This window comes from Stegostoma tigrinum, chromosome 22 (assembly GCF_030684315.1).
Source record: "Stegostoma tigrinum isolate sSteTig4 chromosome 22, sSteTig4.hap1, whole genome shotgun sequence".
Classification (NCBI taxonomy): Eukaryota; Metazoa; Chordata; class Chondrichthyes; order Orectolobiformes; family Stegostomatidae; genus Stegostoma; species Stegostoma tigrinum.
This window is the reverse complement of record NC_081375.1, coordinates 53,617,288-53,637,688: the sequence shown is the minus strand read 5'-3', so window position 1 is coordinate 53,637,688 and position 20,401 is coordinate 53,617,288. Positions and strand designations below refer to the sequence as shown.

At 43.6% G+C, this 20,401-nt stretch overlaps 1 protein-coding gene across 1 annotated transcript in view; it reads left to right on the top strand.

Moving 5' to 3' along the window:
• LOC125463600 (protein HID1) overlaps positions 1-20,401 on the top strand; it is a 113,900-nt gene that overhangs the window by 18,739 nt on the left and 74,760 nt on the right. The window contains exon 8 of the mRNA XM_059653560.1: positions 18,134-18,250. Coding sequence (XP_059509543.1) covers positions 18,134-18,250 — 117 coding nt within the window. The remainder of the gene's footprint in view (positions 1-18,133; positions 18,251-20,401) is intronic.

Here is a 20,401-nt window from a genome sequence, read left to right as displayed (position 1 = left end):
ATGACCAAGAACATTCAGTATACATGTACAATAAGTACACCAAGAAACTTCACGGAGTGTGAACAAATAATATTAAAGCATGGAGGGAGAGGTGATTGAAAAAGTGTTTGTTATTGACATGGATAACACAGTGTGAAGCTGGAGGAACACAGCAGGCCAGGCAGCATCAGAGGAGCAGGAAAGCTGACGTTTCGGGTCGGCACCCTTCTTCATAAATGACCCGAAACGTCAGCTTTCCTGCTCCTCTGATGCTACCTGGCCTGCTGTGTTTGTCCAGCGCCACACTGTGTTATCTATGACTGCAACATTGGCAGTTCTTAGTGTCTCTGAGTTTGTTATTGACATGCTTCTCTGGGTAACGATGGTGAAGGGTCTGGAAAATGTGACAAAAGACTGCATCCACTCTGAGTCAGAGTCCAGCAGCAGCTTGTTAATCATCAATGGCCAATTGATTCTTCTTACCCCTACCCCTGTCTATAATGCTGAGGATTAATTTAATCCCGAGTCTGCAGTGAGTGAGGTCCAGCCTCCCTCACCACAGTGACCACGATTGGATAACCCACAGCCTACTATGACGCACATCGATTTCTCTCCAGTCCCTAATGACCAACATTGATCATCCAGCCCAGTCATTATTGATTTGGAATCAGTTACCCCATGATTTTGGTGAGCAGGTGAACCCTGCACAGTGAGCAGGATCAAATTGAAAGTGTTGAAAACTAGGGGGCGCAGACTGAAAAAGAGCCGGAAGCAATGTGAGGAGAAACTTTTTTTATTGCATATTATTCTGAAATGTATACCTGATGGGAAAATGGAAACAGATTCAAAAGTGGAGTTCAGAAGGGAATTGGATAAATACCTGATCGAGAAGATAACAGCAGGCTTTGGGAGAAGGCCAAGGGAGTGGGATTAACTTAATTGCTTTTTGCAAGAGCCAACGGTTTCAGTGAGCTGAATTACCTTCTCTCGTGCCATCTGAGTCTATGATTCTATTCTGATATTTAGGCAAATTGCTTTGTCGGAAGTAGAGTCAACAAGATGTGAGTGGAGGAGAGGTTTGGATAGATGATTGCAGTGTTTAATTTCAGATTGGTTACATGTGTGTCTTACTTGCTCAATTTCATTCCTTGCTTGTGAAATGCATCAGCTATAATTCTGTACCTAATTCAGCTGCTGCATTGGCTTAGTGTTAGTGAGACACACCCTGAAGGAATTGGTCTCACCCCCAAATCAGTTACACAGACAGATGCAAACAGGCAGCTGGGGCCTCACCACTGAACTCACTGAAAAGAAACCTTCCGTTTTTAGGCTAGCTTTTACTCCAGGTTTTTACTGTTCAAAACTTTATTTGCCAATTCCCAGTTGGTCTTGTAGCCTCCAAGAATCTTGAGATAACCTTTCAGGAGCTTGGTTAGGTTGCAATGCTTGAAGCAACCTCTGCAGTGCAACAGATCGACCCTTATAAGATCCAGTCAGCATTGCAGGGTTTCAATACAGCAGGACTTGCATTCTTACAAAGATCTATAAATCCTCCACTGCATGTACATGTGTGCACACACATCTATACAAGCATGTGTATGCATTTGCACGTACAAGCATACAGATAAACACGTACGCAAGCATGTGTATAGCTGTGTGCATGCGTGCGCACAGGTAGGTTATATTGCCACCCACTGACCAGCGCATGCATACCTGCAAACAGGCATGCATATACCTGTACATGCGTGTACACACGCCAGCATATATCATCACAAATATAGTATGCATATACCCATATTCATACATTCAAGCATTATATATACCCACATATATATACATATAAGCATCTGTATATCCCCCTACACACAGACACATAAACATATATTATACATACATATATCCCCACATACATATGCAGGCATGTATGTATCACCCACATGTGCACAAGTGCATGTATAACCCCCAACCTGGCACACATACAAGCATGTATATATCCCCACATTCTCTCTCAGGCATATATATATCCTAATGCGCGCGCACACGCACACACAGGGACATACAAGCACATATATAGCACTATACACTCATACAAGCATGCATACATGCTATAGCTAACCTGAAGAGAACTGATGTACAAATAGAGAAAGGGTTTGTGTATGAAGGCAAAGAACAAGAATATCCCCACATTATTCAGCTGACACTTTGCAATGCTTTGAGGTCATGAAAATGTCTGCATAAATGCAAGCCTTTCTAATGTCTTGTAAATGAGCCATAAACAAGGGGCATTGCCAACCACCTTTCAGATTGTAATGTGCAGCTCTCTGACAAATGTGCTTGAATGCCCATATTGTTCTTGGTCCAGTAAACATCTACAATCTTTCAATACTCAACAACCTCTGTGTCTCATAATCTGACCAGAAGCTAGTGAATAAACAGCAGAATCACCTGTATTAATGATTGGCCTTAACTGATGTACTTGGTGTATCCATCATGGAAGTCTCATCAGAAAACATCAGTGGGCTATTTATAGCATAATCTGATCGTATCAAGTGATGTCATTAAGCAGTGCTGTTTTAAATCAATCCATTATGTGTGACAGACCTGTGACTCAGAAGGAGCGACATTGCGCAGGAGCTGCTTTATTAAACTGAGATTCTGGACAGTAATTAGAAATATGATATCTCTTATGCCTACAGCATCAACTTGAATTAGATACACCAAACAAGTACATTTATTTTAACAGGCCTTGGCCATTCAGTCCAATTAGATCTATACTGGTAAAAACCAAAAGAATACAGATGCTGTAAATCAGGAAGAAAACAAAGTTGCTGGAAGAGCTCAGCAGGTCTGGCAGCATCTGTGAAGAAAAAATCAGAGTTAATGTTTTGGGTTCGGTGACCGTCCCTCAGAACTGAGTTCACTGGACCCAAAATGTTAACTCTATTTTTATGTATACTGGTATTTTACATTTGACAAGAGCCTCCTCCCGACTTATTTCATCCAAAGCCCTCAGTAGGACTTTCTGTATTCTTGATTATTAGCTTTCCTTTAAATGCATCTCAACTATTTGTCTTAATGAATTCATGTGGATAGCAAAGATGATTCTCAATAGGAGTGAGAGAGACAGGGTAGTTGTCATGGGGGACTTCAACTTTCCAGAAATTGACTGGGAACACTATAGATTGAGTACTATAGATGGGTCAGTTTTTGCCCAGTGTGTGCAGGAGGGCTTCCTGACACAGTATGTAGATAGGCCAACGAGGGGCAAAGCCACATTAGATTTGGTACTGGGTAATGAGCCTGGCCAGGTGTTAGGTTTGGCAGTAGGTGAGCACTTTGGTGATAGTGATCACAATTCTGTTATGTTTACTTGATGGAAAGGAATAGGTGTATACCACTGGGCAAGAGTTATAGCTGGGGGAAAGGCAATTACGATGAGATTAGGCAAGACTTAGGGAGCATAGAATGCTGAAGGAAACTGCAGGGGATGGGCATATTAGAAATGTGGAGCTTATTCAAGGAAAAGCTCCTGTGTGTCCAAGATAAATATGTACCTGTCAGGCAGGGAGGAAGCTGTAGAGTGCGGGAGTTGTGGTTTATGAAGGAGGTGGAATCTGTGGTCAAGAGGAAGAAGAAGGCTTATGTTAGGATGAGATGTGAAGGCTCAGTTAGAGCACTTGAGGGCTATGACGCAGCCAGGAAAGACCTAAAGAGAGAGCTCAGAAGAGCCAGGAGGAGACATGAGAAGTTGTTGGCGGATAGGATCAGGGTAAACCCTAAGGCTTTCTGTAGGTATTTAAGGAATAAAAGAATGACAAAAGTAAGATTAGGCCTAATCAAGGATAGTAGTGGTAAGTTGTGTGTGGAGTCAGATGAGATAGGGGAAGTGCTAAATGAATATTTTTCAACAGTATTCACTCGCGAAAATGACAATGTTGTTGAGGAGAATACTGAGATACAGGCTACTAGACTAGGTGGGATTGAGGCTCACCAGGAAGAGGTATTAGAAATCCTTCAGAGGGTGAAGATAGAGAAGTCCCCTGGGCCGGATGGGATTTATCCTTGGATCCTCTGGGAAGCCAGGGAGGAGATTGCCGAGCCTTTGGCATTGATCTTTAACTCATCATTGTCTACAGGAATAGTGCCAGATGACTGGGGGATAGCAAATGTGGTTCCCCTGTTCAAGAAGGGGAGTAGAGACAACCCTGGCAGGAGTAACTATGACTCTCTTATGAGAAGGCATAGTTGCCCACTATGATGTTTTCACGTATTTTTGGCGCATAGTGTGTGTCGTGCCTCCCCGCCGGTAAGCCCAGCAGTCCTGGCTGCTGGGTGACAAAACAACCAGAAAAAGTACGAGATGGCCGTGGTCTATACTGACCAGCGCTCAAAAAACCAGTATGAATCTTCCAGTTTCAATGGAGCAGTCCAGTTGGGAAGCGTCCCGGAAAAACAACCTCCCTGCAGCCTCATCCACAACCGCGAGCTGTGATAAGTCATTAGGTTGTACATGTTTAAAACCTGCAACAAGGTCCATCTTGGTCCAGACCGAGACAGCGACCTTGAGACGTTACCTCCTACCTTACATGGAGCTGAGACCGGTCACCCCTCCAAGGGAGCCGGCTCACCCTGTAACGGATGACATAGATAACATTGAAGGCGGCACTGTAAGGGCAACCCACCCTGCGGTTGAGATAAGCATAACCACCCAAACCACCTTCAACAAAAGTTATCGAGACATAAAGCAGGGCACAGACAAAAGAAAGACTATAAATGAGACTGGCGAAGAAACAGCTGATGCAACTGCCTTCATGGAAGGAATTGTTATCGAACCAGTATGCGACAGAACATCTATCTCGGAGGTAATCATCCACTATCCCGTCGATGGGCTGTTCTGCAAGGACTGCGACACCCTCTTCCCCACGATGAGCCTGTTTAAGACCCATGTGACTAAAGTGCACAGAATAAAGAACATCCGAACAAAATGTTCACGCTGCGGTAAGGCAGGAGAATACCGTTCAATAGCCTGCCCTTATCCAAAATGCAAAGGAACGAAACAACCCCCAACTGGGGACTTTGCATGCAGCGCGTGTGATCAACAGTTTTCAACACAATCAGGCCTTGGTCGACACGAGAGGCACAGACACCCGGCTCTACGAAACGAGAAACGCCTCAAACCAGCACCCAAAGTCAAGAGCAAACCTGGGAGAAGCGACCGCGTATGGTCACAGGAGGAGGTGGCACTCCTGAGGGAATTAGAGGTGAGATTTGCAGGATGCAAAATTATAAACAAATCCATCGCAAGCATCCTGAAAACCAAAAACACCAAAACAAATCTCAGACAAGCGCAGGCTCCTGGCAAACACCCCAACGGAGGTCAAGTCCATCAGCGAGCCAACGACAGGTATAGACTCGCACGATTCTGAGGCAGAGAGTATCCAGGAAAATTCCGACGATCAAGCCCAATGCCAAAGAGCCAGCCGAAAAACACCGGCTTCGATCCCTAAACATCGGGCTGTAGATGACCAGCCTACACAAGCTGAGGAGCTCTTGAGCGCGAGGAATGACCCAGACACGCTTGCCCTCGGAATCGGACTAGTGGAAAGTATTGCCGACCTACTAATGAATAGTAGGAAAAGACAGGACAAACACAAGAGGTCTCAAAAAGATCGAGCCAAGAAAGACAAAAGGCCCGGTAGCAATACCGGAGCCAAAAAACGGTGGGCAGCACGTAAAGCGCTGTTTAGAGCAACACAGCAGCTTTACAAATCCAACCGGCGTCAACTAGCTCGCGAGATCATGGGGGCGCCGACCTCATCCGCTTGTCCTCTCTCAAAAGAGGAATTGGAGACATGTTTCAATGAGAAACTGTCAGCACCAAATAAGAAATCAAACATAAATAAGTGTGCCCCATACACTGGCAAAGTTGATGACGGGTCCTTGATGAAACCCATAGAGGTAGAGGAGGTTGAAGCAGCCATCGAGGGGATAGACGAGAACAGTGTCGCTGGACGAGACGGCCTGAAACTGCAGGACATAAGAACACTCCATGAGCAGGAGGAAACTCGTCTACCCCGCCTCTTCTCCTTATGGCTAAAGTCAAGCACGATCCCCGATTCACTAAAAAAGAGTTGAACGGTCCTGATTCCTAAGTGCGAGGATAAGGAATGCTTGAAAAGCATTGATAACTGGCGACCAATAACCATCGGTCCAATGCTGCTCCGGCTGTTCATGAAAATAATGGCAAAACGCCTGAGTGAAACAGTCAAAATAAACCCCAGGCAAAGGAGTTTCTAGCAGCCACTCCCGGATGCAATGAAAACATTGTTGTCCGCAAACATCATCAAGGGAGCAAAATACAATCATAAGGACCTCGCAGTTGTCTTTGTCGATCGAGCGAAAGCGTTCGACTCGGTTTGGCATAAGCTATTGATCAAATCTTTGCAAAGAGTGAAACTACCCAAAGCTTTTGTAAGTCTCATTGAAGACCTATACACTGGCAACACAACAGTGGTGGAAGGGAACGGAAACTTAACCACCCCAATAACCATTGAGAGGGGCGTAAAGCAGGGCGACCCACTCTCACCAATATTATTTAACATCGCATTGGATCCGTTGGTGTGCTCTCTGGAGAGGGCCAACTCAGGGGTCTCCGTGCCCCTGGGCGGCAGAAGAGTCAATTGCTCGACTTTGGCCTTTGCGGATGACATTGCCCTTCTAAGCGACTCACACACTGGTATGGCTAGGAATCTGAAGCTGCTCCAGGCATACTGTGACCATACAGGCCTCAGTATTAACACAGCGAAGACGAAGGGATTCCACTTCACTTTTAAAAGGAAAACCTTCTTGTACAATCACTTCGCAAACTGGAAGCTGCGGGATGAATCCATAGCCTACATACCCCCAGGCGACACAGAGAAATACCTGGGTGCCCACATCGATCCATGGGCAGGTGTGGCAGAAGGGGAGTGGGAGGAGAAACTTAAGTCCTGGATTAAAGGAATACAGGCAGCACCTCTCCGACCAAGACAATGGCTGGAGATCCTAAAGATACATGTCATCCCCCGATTGTACTTCCATCTGATCCTGACAGAAGCATCACAGGCTACTCTCTCATAAAGCTGGACCAAATAATCCGCAATGCCACCAAAGAATTCCTACACCTACCACCTCATACTGCAGACGGAGTGCTGTACGCTAGCAACAAGAACGGCGGTCGAGGCGTCCCAAAACTGGAAGTGCAAATCCCATCCGCGATTGTTCGCAAACGCGAGGCACTAGACATGTCCAGTGATGTGGTCATTCAGGCCTCCTTTCAATATAAAGGAGAGAGCAACACAGAGACCGTTGCGGGACTGCGCGAGCTCAAGGTCCTCAAGGAAATTGAAAATTTCCAACCCAGTAGCCACAGCAGCGGCCAAGTGGATATCGACCTGATGACCGCCATCCAAGACATCATGTCTGCACTCCAGGAGGCAAACGCGGGGCGACCAAAGCCACCCAATAGGTATGCTGGCTGGAGAGAGTGGGAATTCGAAAAATGGCAAAAGCTGGAATGTCAAGGGCAGGCATCCGGTACTTTAGAGATGACAAGATCTCTAATTCTTGGACAAAAGCCGGAGTACAGTAAAAGTCCTCTAGATTTATCAACAGCGTGCTCTTGCGGTGTAATCTATACCCAACAAGAACCACATTATCTAGAGGAAGGCCAAACCGAAACAAATTATGCCGAAGGTGTGAGACGGCAAACGAGACCATATCACAAATCTCAGGATGCTGCCCATGTGTGAAAAATGCTCGAATAAAACGCCATAACAAGATCGCTGACCAGTTGCAGAAACATGTCAGTAAGTACGGCTGGACATCGTACGTGGGGCCCAGGCTGTTTGCTAAAGACGGCTCCCTATGGAAACCCGATCTCGTATTTGGAAAAGACCAGAAGATCGCGGTTGTAGATGTCACAGTGCGGTACAAGAAAGACAGTAAAGCACTGGAAACAGCATGGCGAGAGAAACAAGAGAAATATAAACACCAGAATGCGGAGGTCACGGAATTGACGGGAGGCGTGGACCCCAAATACTTTGGCTTCGTGATGGGTGCACGAGGCAAATGGCTGGATATGAATAACTGCCTCATGAAATTCCTTGGCATCGAGAGATATGATACGTTCACCCAAAAGACATCAAGACTCACTCTGTCAATGACACTTGAACTCTTACAACTCTTCAGTGACAAGTGAGCAAAAACCGTAAACGGTGAGATAAGATCCTCCACCGAGACAAGGACCGGACAAACCCCACCAAAAATATATATAAAAATTAAAAAAAAAGGGGGGGAGCCCGTCCACAAAATCCTACAACATCAACATCAGTAGGCCCCCGCTGATAATGACGATAACAACCAGCCTCATATAATGCCAGTATCACTTGGTCCTTGGTCTGTGGTGATGCTAGAGAGTACACAAACATTGACGAGCGATGTAAAGACTCAGAAAAGGCACTTCCCCGAGTGTTCCAAAATAGACCAGTGAGCCTTACTTCAGTTGTTGGTAAAGTGTTGGAAAAGGTTGTAAGAGATAGGATTTATAATCATCTAGAAAAGAATAAATTGATTAGGGATAGTCAGCACGGTTTTGTGAAGGGAAGGTCGTGCCTCACAAACCTTATTGAGTTCTTTGAGAAGGTGACCAAACAGGTAGATGAGAGTAAACCGGTTGATGTGGTGTATATGGATTTCAGCAAGGCGTTCGATAAGGTTCCCCACAATAGGCTATTGTACAAAATGCGGAGAAATGGAATTGTGGGAGATATAGCAGTTTGGATCGGAAATTGGCTTGCTGAAAGAAGACAGAGGGTGGTAGTTGATGGGAAATGTTCATCCTGGAGACCAGTTACTAGTGGTGTACCACAAGGGTCGGTGTTGGGTCCACTGCTGTTTGTCATTTTTATAAATGACCTGGATGAGGGCATAGAGGGATGGGTTAGTAAATTTGCAGACGACACTAAGGTCGGTGGAGTTGTGGATAGTGACGAAGGATGCTGTAGGTTGCAGAGAGACATAGATAAGCTGCAGAGCTGGGCTGAGAGGTGGCAAATGGAGTTTAATGCGGCCAAGTGTGAGGTGATGCACTTTGGTAGGAGTAACCATAAGGCAAAGTACAGGGCTAATGGTAAGATTCTTAGTAGTGTAGATGAGCAGAGAGATCTCGGTGTCCATGTACACAGATCCTTGAAAGTTGCCACCCAGGTTGACAGGGCTGTTAAGAAGGCATAAGCATGTTTTAGCTTTTATTAATAGAGGGATTGAGTTCTGGAGCCAAGAGGTTATGGTGAAGCTGTACAAAACTCTGGTGCGGCTGCACTTGGAGTATTGCGTACAGTTCTGGTCACCGCATTATAAGAAGGATGTGGAAGCTTTGGAAAGGGTGCAGAGGAGATTTACTAGGATGTTGCCTGGTATGGAGGGAAGATCTTACAAGGAAAAGCTGAAGGACTTGAGGCTGTTTTCATTAGAGAGAAGAAGGTTGAGAGGTGACTTAATTGAAACATATAAAATAATCAGAGGGTTAGACAGGGTGGATAGGGAGAGCCTTTTTCCTAGGATGGTGACGGTGAGCACGAGGGGGCATAGCTTTAAATTGAGTGGTGAAAGATATAGGACAGATGTCAGAGGTAGTTTCTTTACTTGGAGAGTAGTAAGGGAATGGAACGCTTTGCCTGCAACTGTAGTAGATTCGCCAACTTTAGGTACATTTAAGTCGTCATTGGACAAGCATATGGACGTGCATGGAATAGTGTAGGTTAGATGGGCTTCAGATCGGTATGACAGGTCGGCACAACTTCGAGGGCCGAAGGGCCTGTACTGTGCTGTTATGTTCTATCTTCTATGTTCTACGTGGTAGAAAGTTCCAAATTCTCACTACTGTCTGAGTAAAGAAGTTTTTCCTGAATTTCCTGTTGGATTTATTAGGGCCTATTTTGAATTCCATAGCAAATGGAAAAGTCTTATTTATCTGATGAAATACTTCCATAATTTTGAAGACCTCTGTTAGGTCAATTTCCACTCTCGAGAAATGAGCCCCAGCCTGCTCAATCTTTCCTGATAGGTACAGACTGAATTTTCTTATACCTTCCCCATATTGTTTACATCGTATAGTGATCAGAACTGGCCTCCGTACTCCAAAGTGTAATTTAACCAAGCTTCAAGATGAGTTTAACTTGATTTATTTGCTTTGGAACAAAACTAGCAATTGCTGGTGCATTTCAAGCATGTCTGGCAGCATCTGGGAAGAAAGTAGAGTTAACATTTTGCATCCGTTGACTCCTCATCAGAACTGGTGTGAGTTTTAATGAGGGCTGAGGGTATTAGAGAATGGGTAGCCTGTGCTGAAAGCAAACCATGCGGTGTGATAATTGGCCTTAGTGGGTGAGAATGGGTTGGCTGTGCTAAAAGCAACCAATGTCATAACAGAACTGTAAGTGTGGTTGTTAAAGAAAAACATGGGCGAATGTAATCAGACTGTAAAATTATTGATCCACATCTTGAAAAGAGGCTGCGGAAAATGAAGTGTTGTTTGAGCTTACGCTGTGGCTTGCTGCAGCAGGACTGTGACAGAAATGTTGGCGTGGGGGCACAGTTGTGTCTTGCAGTGGCTGCACCTGGAAGCTCAGATTTTTTTTTATAATGGACAGAGCATAGGTGTTCTGCAAAAAGGTGACCCAGTCTGCATTTTGTCTTCCCCACTGTAGAGGAGACCATACTTTGAGCAGCAAATATGGTAGACTAAATGGAAAGAAGTACAGGTAAACCTCTGCTTCACCTGGAAAGTGTGCGTGCAGCCTTGGGTAATGAGGGAGGAGGGAAGAGGTGAATGGGTGGGTGTTAACACCTTCTGTGATTGTAGGAAAAGGTGCTGTGAGGATGTGGGGAGGTGTTGGGAGTGGGGAAGGATTGGACCAGGGTGTTCCAGAGGGAATGTTGACAGAGGAGAGGAAGGGAATATGTGTCTGGTCACAGCATCCCATTGGAGGTGATGGAAATGGTGGCCTACAACCCTTTGGATACAGAGGCCAGTGGATTAGAAATGAGGACCAGGGAAACCCTATCATTGTTTGGGAGGGGAGGAAAGGGAATGGATGAGGGCAGAAGTGCAGGAAATAGGTCAGACCTGGCTGAGAGACCTGTCAACCACGGTAATGGGCAATCCAAATTGGAGGGCAACAGTAGATGTTACTGAGGCCTCCCTGTGGAAGGTGACATTGTCAGAACAGATGCAACAGAGACACAGAAACTGGGAGAATGGAATGGAATCCTTGCAGGAGGATGGAAAGTCAGGGTAACTGTGAGAGTCAGTGGGTTTGTGGTGGATACAGATGGCCAGCCTATCCCCAGAAATCGAAACTGAGATATCGAGGAGGAGAAGGGAGGAGTCCGAGTGTGAGCAGGGTGGAATTAATTGATAAACTCTTCCAGTTCAGAATGAGAGAAGGATGCAGCTCCAATGATGTCATCGAGGTACTGCAGAAACCGTTGCGGGAACGGATGCAGGTAGAATTGGAACAAGAATGCTCCATCTACCCCACAAAGAGAAAGGCATAACTGGGCCCATGCAAGTACTCATGGCCACACCTTTGACCAGGAGAATGTGAGAGGAGTTAAAGGAGAAGTTGCTCAAAGTGAGGATGAGCTCAGCCAGGCAGAGGTGGGTGATGGTGGATGGGGATGGTTCAGGTTTTCTTTACAGGAAGAAGCAAGATCCCTGAGCCCTGAGACCAGCTGAATGACCAGTCCTGATGAAGAGTCACTAGATTTGAAACGTTAACTCTGCTGTCTTCCCGCAGAGGCTGCCAGACCTGCTGAGTATCACCAGCAACTTCTGTTTTTGTTTCAGATCTTCATCTGTGGTTCATTGTTTTATTAACTTGCGAATTCTGTTCCTCTAAAAGTGAATGTCAGTGCTTTTTTTGTTTCACAAATAATTTGACTGAACTGAATGTGCAATGTTCCCCTTCTGTGGTTGTTCGGGGCTGCATCAGGCAGTTTCTTCATCAACTAGGTGCCATCACTTAAGTTTGCAGCATATGGGCATACTGTTAGGAGTAGAAGTAGGTCCCTCAGGGCCTGCCTTGCCTTAGCCATTCAGTAAGATCATAGCTGGTTTGATGATTCTACTTCCTCATCTGCACCCAATACCTTTCCACACCTTTGTTCACCAAGGATCTTCTACCTCTGCCTTAAAATTCTTCAAAGGCTCTTCTTCCTCCAGCTTTTGGGGGAAAGAGTTGTAAGGATTCATGACTGTCTGTGAGAAAAGGTTTGCCCTCATCTCTGCCTTAAGTGGGGGAGGCTCAATTTTGAAACAGCTTCCCCTTATTGTAGATTTTCCTATGAGAAACATTTTCTCCATGTGCTCTCTGTCAAGACCTTTTAGGATCTTGTATGTTTCAATAAAGCTGCCTCTTACTTTCCTAAATACCAGATACACAAGCACAGCCTGTCAAATTGTTGCTAGTAAAATAATCCACCCATTCCAGGTGTTAGTCTAGGGACCGTCTCTGAATGGTTTCCAGGACATTCACGCTCTTCCTTAAGTAAAGTGACCAGTACTGTGTGCATTACTCCAGATTTGGTTCCATTAGCACTGTGAAGCATAACCTCCCTACCTTTGTTTTCAATTCCCCTTGTAATAAACAATAACGTTTTATTAGTTTCACTTATTGCTAGATGTGCCTGCATACCAACCTTGTGATTCATACACAAGCACGCCTAGATCCCTCTGCATCTGAGAGGTGTCCAATCTCTCAACATTTAGACAATATGCTTGTTCTAATTTTTTCCTGCCAAAATTTATAATTTTTCATTTTCCCACATTATAACCCAATGCCCAGATCTTTGCCCAGCTATTTAATACATCTGTACTCTTCTGCAGCATCCTTGTGTCCTGTTCACGTCTTACTTTATCTGTCTTTGAATTGTTAGCAAATTTGGCAACCTAAGCTGCTGTCTCTTCAAGTCATTTATATAAATTGTTAACAGTTGATGTCTCAGCACTGAACCCCACTTATCTTGCCAGCCTGAAAGTGATCCATTTACCCTTACTGTCTACTTGCTAGCCTGTAATTCATCTATCCATGCCATAATGCTAGCCTCTATAGCACGAGCTTTTCTTTGTTTCACAAGAACATTTGATGTGGCATTTATCAGTTGCTTTCTGGATATCCAAGTACATATGATCCACTGCTTCCCCTTCATCCGCAACTTACGTTACCTCCTCAGAACTCGAGGATGATCTGTCTTTCACAAAACCATGTCGACTGTACCTGATTACCTTGACCTATCCTGTTATAACCTCTTTAACAATAGCTTCGAACATTTTCCCCTGTGACAGATGATAAGCTAGCCTTAGTTTTCTGTTTTCTATCTCTCTCCCTTTTTTGAATAAAGGAGTAACACTTGTTCATTTGCATTCTGATGGGACCTTCCCTGAATCAGGTGAGGCTTGGGAAATTAAAACCAATGTATCAACCATCTCAATAGTCACTAATCACTAGATAGACCCTAAGGTGCAGGCCCTAACAGAGCCTGCGCATTTGTCAGCCCATGGCTCCAACAATTTACTCAGTGCTACTTCGGTGATTTTGATTTTTCAGAGCTTCTCCTTCCCTACCATTTCCTGATTTGTTGCTTCTGCCAAGATGTTATGTGTATCCTCTGTAGTGGAGACCGGTGAAAGTAAACATCTGTTAATTTCATCTGTGTCATTTCCTCACTTTCCTTATCAGATCAACGATCATTTTATTAAATTTTATTTAAATATTTATTGAAGCTCTTACCCCCTGCTTTTATATTTATGGCTAGCTTGTTCTCTTACTCTAATTTTTCTCCTCTTTCTTCATTCTTTGATCGATCTTGCAGTTTTTTTTAACTTCCTGTCCAATCTCTGACATTCCACCTGTCTTTATAGCATTGTATGTTCCTCTTTTCATTTGATCTTTCTAGTTAACCATCAATGGTAGGATTATAGATTGATTTATTTTTCTTAGCTATTGGAATGCATCTGTTCTGAAAAATCCCCTAAATGTCGGCCACTGAATCTCTATTGATCTATCCTTTGCAAATACACTTCAACCAGTTCTCTTTTCATGTCCTCGTAATTGCCCTTACTTAAATTTAGAATATTTTCTTGGACCCATTCCTCACTCCTTCAAACTGAACGTAAAATTTAGCCATTTTATGTTTGCTGCTATCTAGGAGCACCTTCACTGTGTGATGGTGAATTCATCATATTTCATTGCAAAATACAGTAATATTGTAACACTCCATGTCGGAGATCCTCCTGTGCTTAGTGGCCTTAATTGCTAGTTACTTCAGAATATTTTCACAGATTTACTTTGCCTTGAACTGATGAGAACTGCACTGCATATTTGAAAGGCACAGCAGAGAACGTCCTGCCATTGACAAATTCTGAGCACCCAGCTCTTGAAGGTCTTGTTGCCTGTTTGACAGAGTTCCAGTAAGTCAACATTGTAGATAACAAGTCATATCAGTCACAATAACATTGTATTTTCCCAACAGCTATTCCATGTTATAGCTCCTAATTGCATGTGGGCACAAAGCCAGTTGAAGTTATTCATTAACCAAGGTAAAATACAAATCCCAAAAAGCGCACATCCTGTGTGGTTTGAAAACACAGCTGGGGTGTATCTGAACTCTTACACTGCCATTGTCCTGGCCTGCAATTCATACCAAGAATAAATCCAAATGTTTTCTCTCACATAATTTCAGTTTAGGGCTCTAAGATACTTCTCCAAAGATTCACTCGGAATTTCTGTACTTTCAAAGGTTTTCTTTATTAGGTGTCAGCAATGGTTCAAGCTGTGTTTGAAGAGTGTGGAGACATGGAACTCAAAACCTCAGATAAGGTGTCGTGTTGAGCTGGCTCCCAGTGATTATAAAGGTTCTGCTTTCTGTCTTATACAGTAAGTTGCAGATAAACCTGTGTTATAGCTATGATGAGAGGAATGGGCTGGTAATCAAGCCCTAGTACCCCATCAGTCTCACCCTGAATGTAATTCTAAACATAAAGAAATTAAAGAACTGCTGATGCTGGAAGTCAGAAGCCAGAACAGAAATTGCTGGGAAAACTCAACAGGTCAGGCAGAAAGCGGAGATAATGTTTCAGATTCAGTCACCCTTCTTCAGAACTCTGAATGTAACTTTCATCACTGAATTGTCTGACTGATACCCTTTTGTGCTACTATCAGAATGAAAGAGATTTTTGCCAATCTTCTTTAATCGACTTAAAATAGTTTATTTATAAACAAAGCTTATCCTTTAAACAAGTGGCAAACAATGGTTATCATTTAAGCTATAATCTGGAAGTAGAGCGTTAGCTCATTAGGAACATTCTCTCAACGTATATAGACAGCAGTCTCTGCAGAGCTGGTGTTTTATTAAATAAGGTGAAAGGGATGAAAAACTCCCCTTTTGGCTGAGGATCTGAAAAGCAAAGATAGTATGTGATGACTTCTCACAGCCCACCCAGGCAAAGTTGAACTGCTGGCACACTTAGATTTTCAGTTCACATTCAAACAAAGATTGATGAGAGTCTTTGGAAAGTGTGCCATAGTTCAGCCTTTTGAGGTTTACAAGGTAGTCAGAGATATTGGTATTTGAAATCTTTATCAGGTTCCCAGGAACCTCTACTTGAGGGAAGGAGAGACATGTGCAGAATCTTTATTGATTACTTATGTCTGTAACATTGAAAACTAAATCCAGAAATGGCTTTTAAGCAACTATTTGCATAAGTCCCTATAGCCTTTTCAGAAACAGGTTTGTTGTAGCAACTACAGGTCACAAACTTCACTTCTGATATTGAGTCATTCTGTGTTGAGGGGTGACGGTCTTATTGTGTCTGGATGGCCATTTTCAAGTGATCAGAAGATGGTAGGCAAACTGTTTCTCGTCCTGTTTAGGAGAACGATTTGCAGACAGAGTCTTGCCATGTTAAGGGTGGAGCCTGTCGGATTGTTGGATATTCTCAGTCACCAAATGGTCCACATCAAGAAGCTGTGACTGCATTTCAAAAAAAGCATTTGAGCAAAATGTTGCAGCTGTTGCTAAATCTGAAATACCCAGCAGGTCAGCAGCAACTGTGGACAGAAAAATAGACAAAGGACCATCAATATGAAACATTAACTCTGTTTCTCTCTCCACAGATGCTGCAAGATCTGCTGAGTTTCTCCAGCATGTTTTTATTTCAAAAAGTACTTCACAAGTTGCGAAGCACTGAATTATCCAATGGTCGTGAAAAGCACATATACATTCTTTCGTGGGATGTGGATTGTGTTTGCAAGGCCTGGGTTCAGTGCCCATCCCTACTTGTTCAGAGACCAAATCCCAAAAAGCACACATCCTGCACGGTTTGAAAACATAGCTGGAGTGTATCTGAACTCTGACACTGACACTGCCATTGTTAGCCACATTGCCACATTGCCATGGGTCTGGAGTCACATGTGAGCCAGAGCAGGTAAGAAAGACAGATTTCCTTCCCTAAAGGATGTTGGGAAACCAGATGGGTCGTTATAACAATCCACAATCTGATGTGATTACATAGTCACCATTGCCTTTGTTTATTACTGAATTCAAATTGCACCGTCTGCCATGGTGTCAATGTCCCGTGTCCCATGAATATTAACTTAGGATTCTGGATTAGTAGTCTGCTGAAATTGCCACGATGCCATTGCCTCCTCCCCTTTTTCTTCCATTCAGTTATGGGAGTAGAGGAATACAATATCCACATATTGCACATACATATTAATGTTTAAGAACTATGAGGAAAAACTGGCAGAAACCGAACTGTGTCAACGTTTTTCGGCATTGATGAGGTTTGTTTTTGGAAATGACATCAACCTTTTAGTGTATGCTGTAAGCCATGTGCTGTCTGCAGAAAATTAGTTACATTTGGAGAAAAAAACCAGTAAAGCTTTCAAGGAAATAAATCTCTGATGAAGGGTCCAGACCCGAAACTGCAGCTTTCCTGCTCCTCTGATGCTGCTTGGCCTGCTGTGTTCATCCAGCTCCACACCGTGTTATCTAAGGAAATAAGAAGTGAGGTTTATGATCCATAGTTACTAAAACAAACCTGTTTCTGAAAAGGCCATAGGGACTTATGCAAATAGCTGCATAAAAGCCATTTCTGAACTTAACTTATGTCTGTAACATTGAAAACTATCAATAAAGATGCTGCAAATGTCTCTCCTTCCCTCAAGTAGAGGTTCCTGGGAACCTGATAAAGATTTCAAATACCAGTATCTCTGACTAACTTTTATAAGTGTCAAAAAGCTGAACTATGGCCACTTTCCAAAGACTCACATTAACGTCAAATTGAATGTGAACTGAAAATCTAAGTGTTTTGGCGGGTTTCGGGAAGTGATGATCTCAGGGTTATATACGTGGCCTTCATCAGAGGTCAGTGCTGAGTTCTCTAAGGGGCAGGGGAACATTCCCACCAAATAGTAGGATGATAACTAGGATCTTGGCCAAGTTCATGTATTTTAGTGCATAGGAGTTAGGCCATTCAGCCCATCAAGCCTGCTCCAATATTCAGTTATCTGCTGTGTCTTTTTTCTGACAGGCCCAGAAGGAAGTCAAATGTAAACAGCAGAAGCAGCTTTGTAGAAACCTGAGCATCCCATCCACCACCTCTTCAAACACCCTCTCCATCAGGAGGGCATGCAGTCCAACCTTGAACTGTGGAAGAGAGCTCTGAGGGATTGTCTAAGAAGGGAAAGTAGCCTGCAGTAGCCAGAAATCTCTCAATGTCTGTCTTGAGCACATTCAGTGATTGCGCTTCCACAGCCTCCGAGAATATTTAGTTTGTATTGTCAGAAGAAAGAGAAAGGAAAACATGAATGTGAGGGCATCACAAAACATTTCCAGTCAATACCATATATCTGAGGTATAATCATCATTGCTTTATTTGGGAGCCAATTAGAATATATACCAAATTGCCGTGGACTGTGCTGGAAGTCGTGGCCCATTGCTTGTCCTTGAACAGATGGGAAGTTTATGGCTGTGCTCATGAAGGCAATGGGGAAGAGCTTGTGTTGCAGTCTGTAATGGATGTTTATCTGATCTCTCCATTCGTACTCAGGCTGAGGAAGGAGATGATGAGAATGCCCGGCCTCTCGCTGAATCCCTCTTACTGGCCATCGCTGACCTTCTCTTCTGCCCTGACTTCACCGTCCAGAGTCACAGGAAGTCTGGGCCGGTAAGACACTCACGGCAACTTCTTGCCACTTAATTATCGGGAGTTACTCTTGCATTTGTCCAGGTTAGGGATGTTAATGCTGGAGAATGGAACAGTCTTCATCTCAAATAGCTGGGGAAGCTCAGCAGGTCTGGTGACATTTGTGGAAAACCATGAGAGTTAAAGTTTCGGGTCTGTTCTGAAGAGGCATCTCTGGACTGGCAAACATCAACTCTAAATTCTTTCCACAAATGTTGCTGAACCTGCTGAGCTTTTGCAGCCACTTCTGTTTTTGTTTCTGATTTCCATCATCCATGGTTCGTTCAGTTCTCAATTTCCTTTCAAAATCATTACTAGTCTTCACTTACACTAACTTGTAAGTCAAGTGTCACGGGTCATTCCCATGCACACTGTTTAAAGAAAACATTCTTCTTCACATCACTTATTTCTCTTGCCCCAAACTTCATGTTTGTGTCAACAAATGGAAACATTTCTTTTACTTAAACCTGTCATAATCTTGTACAAGTCTATCAACTCATCCCTCAGTTCCTCTGCTCCAAGTAGAACAACCCAGACCTGGAGCGGCTCTAACAAATCTCCTCTCCACCCTTGTAAGGATCTTCTTAAATTGTCGCAACTAGAGTGAGATGCAGTGTTTTAGTTTGGCCTACTCCGAGCTGTAAAAAATTCAAAGTAATTTCCTTGCTTTTGCACAGAGAGTGGTAGATTTCTAACGATGAATGCTATTAAAGGATATGGAGACGGAATGGGAATATAGGTTTGATGTAGATAATTAACTATGATCTAGAATGATACAGCAAGCTTGAAGAGCCCACTCCTGCTCTGATATTCCCACCCAATATTCCTCTATTTACAAAGCCCAAGATTTCTCTCAGTTTGATTCATAGAATCCCTACAGTGTGGAAACAGGCCTTTCGGCCCAACAAGTCCACACCAACATTCTGAGCAACTCCACCCAGACCCATCCCCCTATAACCCACCTAATCTACACATCCCTGGACACTACGGGGAATGTAGCATGGCCAATCCGCCTAACCCGAACATCTTTAGACTGTGGGAGGAAACCCACACAGAGGGAGAATGTGCAAACACCACACAGACAGCTGCCCAAGGCTGGACTTGAGCCCGTGTCCCTGGCATTGTGAGGCAGCAGTGCTAATGGCTAATCGCTTTTTCAATATGTCCCCTCACTTGTAAATGTTAATGCACATGACCACTCACATCCTTCTGTCCTTCACACTTGTGCCATTAAGTCTGTTGTGCCTCACTCTATCTCTTTTCCAATGCATCAACCTGCATTTCCATGTAGTCAATTCAATCAGCCACTTGCCTGTTCATTATCCAGGTCCGTTGTGTCCTGTTACAGTCAGTTAAAATCATCCTCCTTTCTGAGTTTGGTGTCTCAATACACATTGAAATTTTGCCTGATATTCCACTACCCAAGTCATTTATTTATATCAAAACAGCAGTGATGCTAGCACCGACCCTTTGAGAGCCTCACTGGACACCACTCTCCTGCAAGTACAACTGCCATGTTTTCCCTCTGATAACCAATATTTTATTGCATTGGACACTGACCCTCCTGATTTTGAGCTTCAATTTTGCGAACCATCCTCTTCTGTGGAAATTTGTCAAACATTTCCTTAAAAGCCATATTCACCACATTCTCTTCATCTATTTTTTCTATGGCTTCATTAAGCATTTCAATTCAATTAAATATGCAAGATTTGCCTTTACAAATTTGTCTGGCTCCTAAATTAACTCGGACTTCTCTAGAAATCTCTTGATACTTTTCTCAAGATGATTGTTACTTGAACCGTACCCACCACTGTTGTTAAACTGATTGACCTGTGCTTACTAGGTAAGACCTTACGTGAATTAGAATGTCACATTTGCCAATTTCCAATCCTCTGGTTCCTCCCCTGTATCTTGTGAAGATTCTAACAATCCTTCCACTGTCTCCAGCTCCACTTTCTTCAGCAAACTGCAAACACCCACTCTGAACACTTTGTAGCACATTCTATTTATCAATTTTCATGCCATTCATTACCTCTATGATTTCAGCCTGAAATGATATTTTGCCAGCATACTTTTTTGAAGTTGGAGTGCGAATGAGAGTGGTAGGTAGTGCGTGCGGTGTCCTATTGTCAT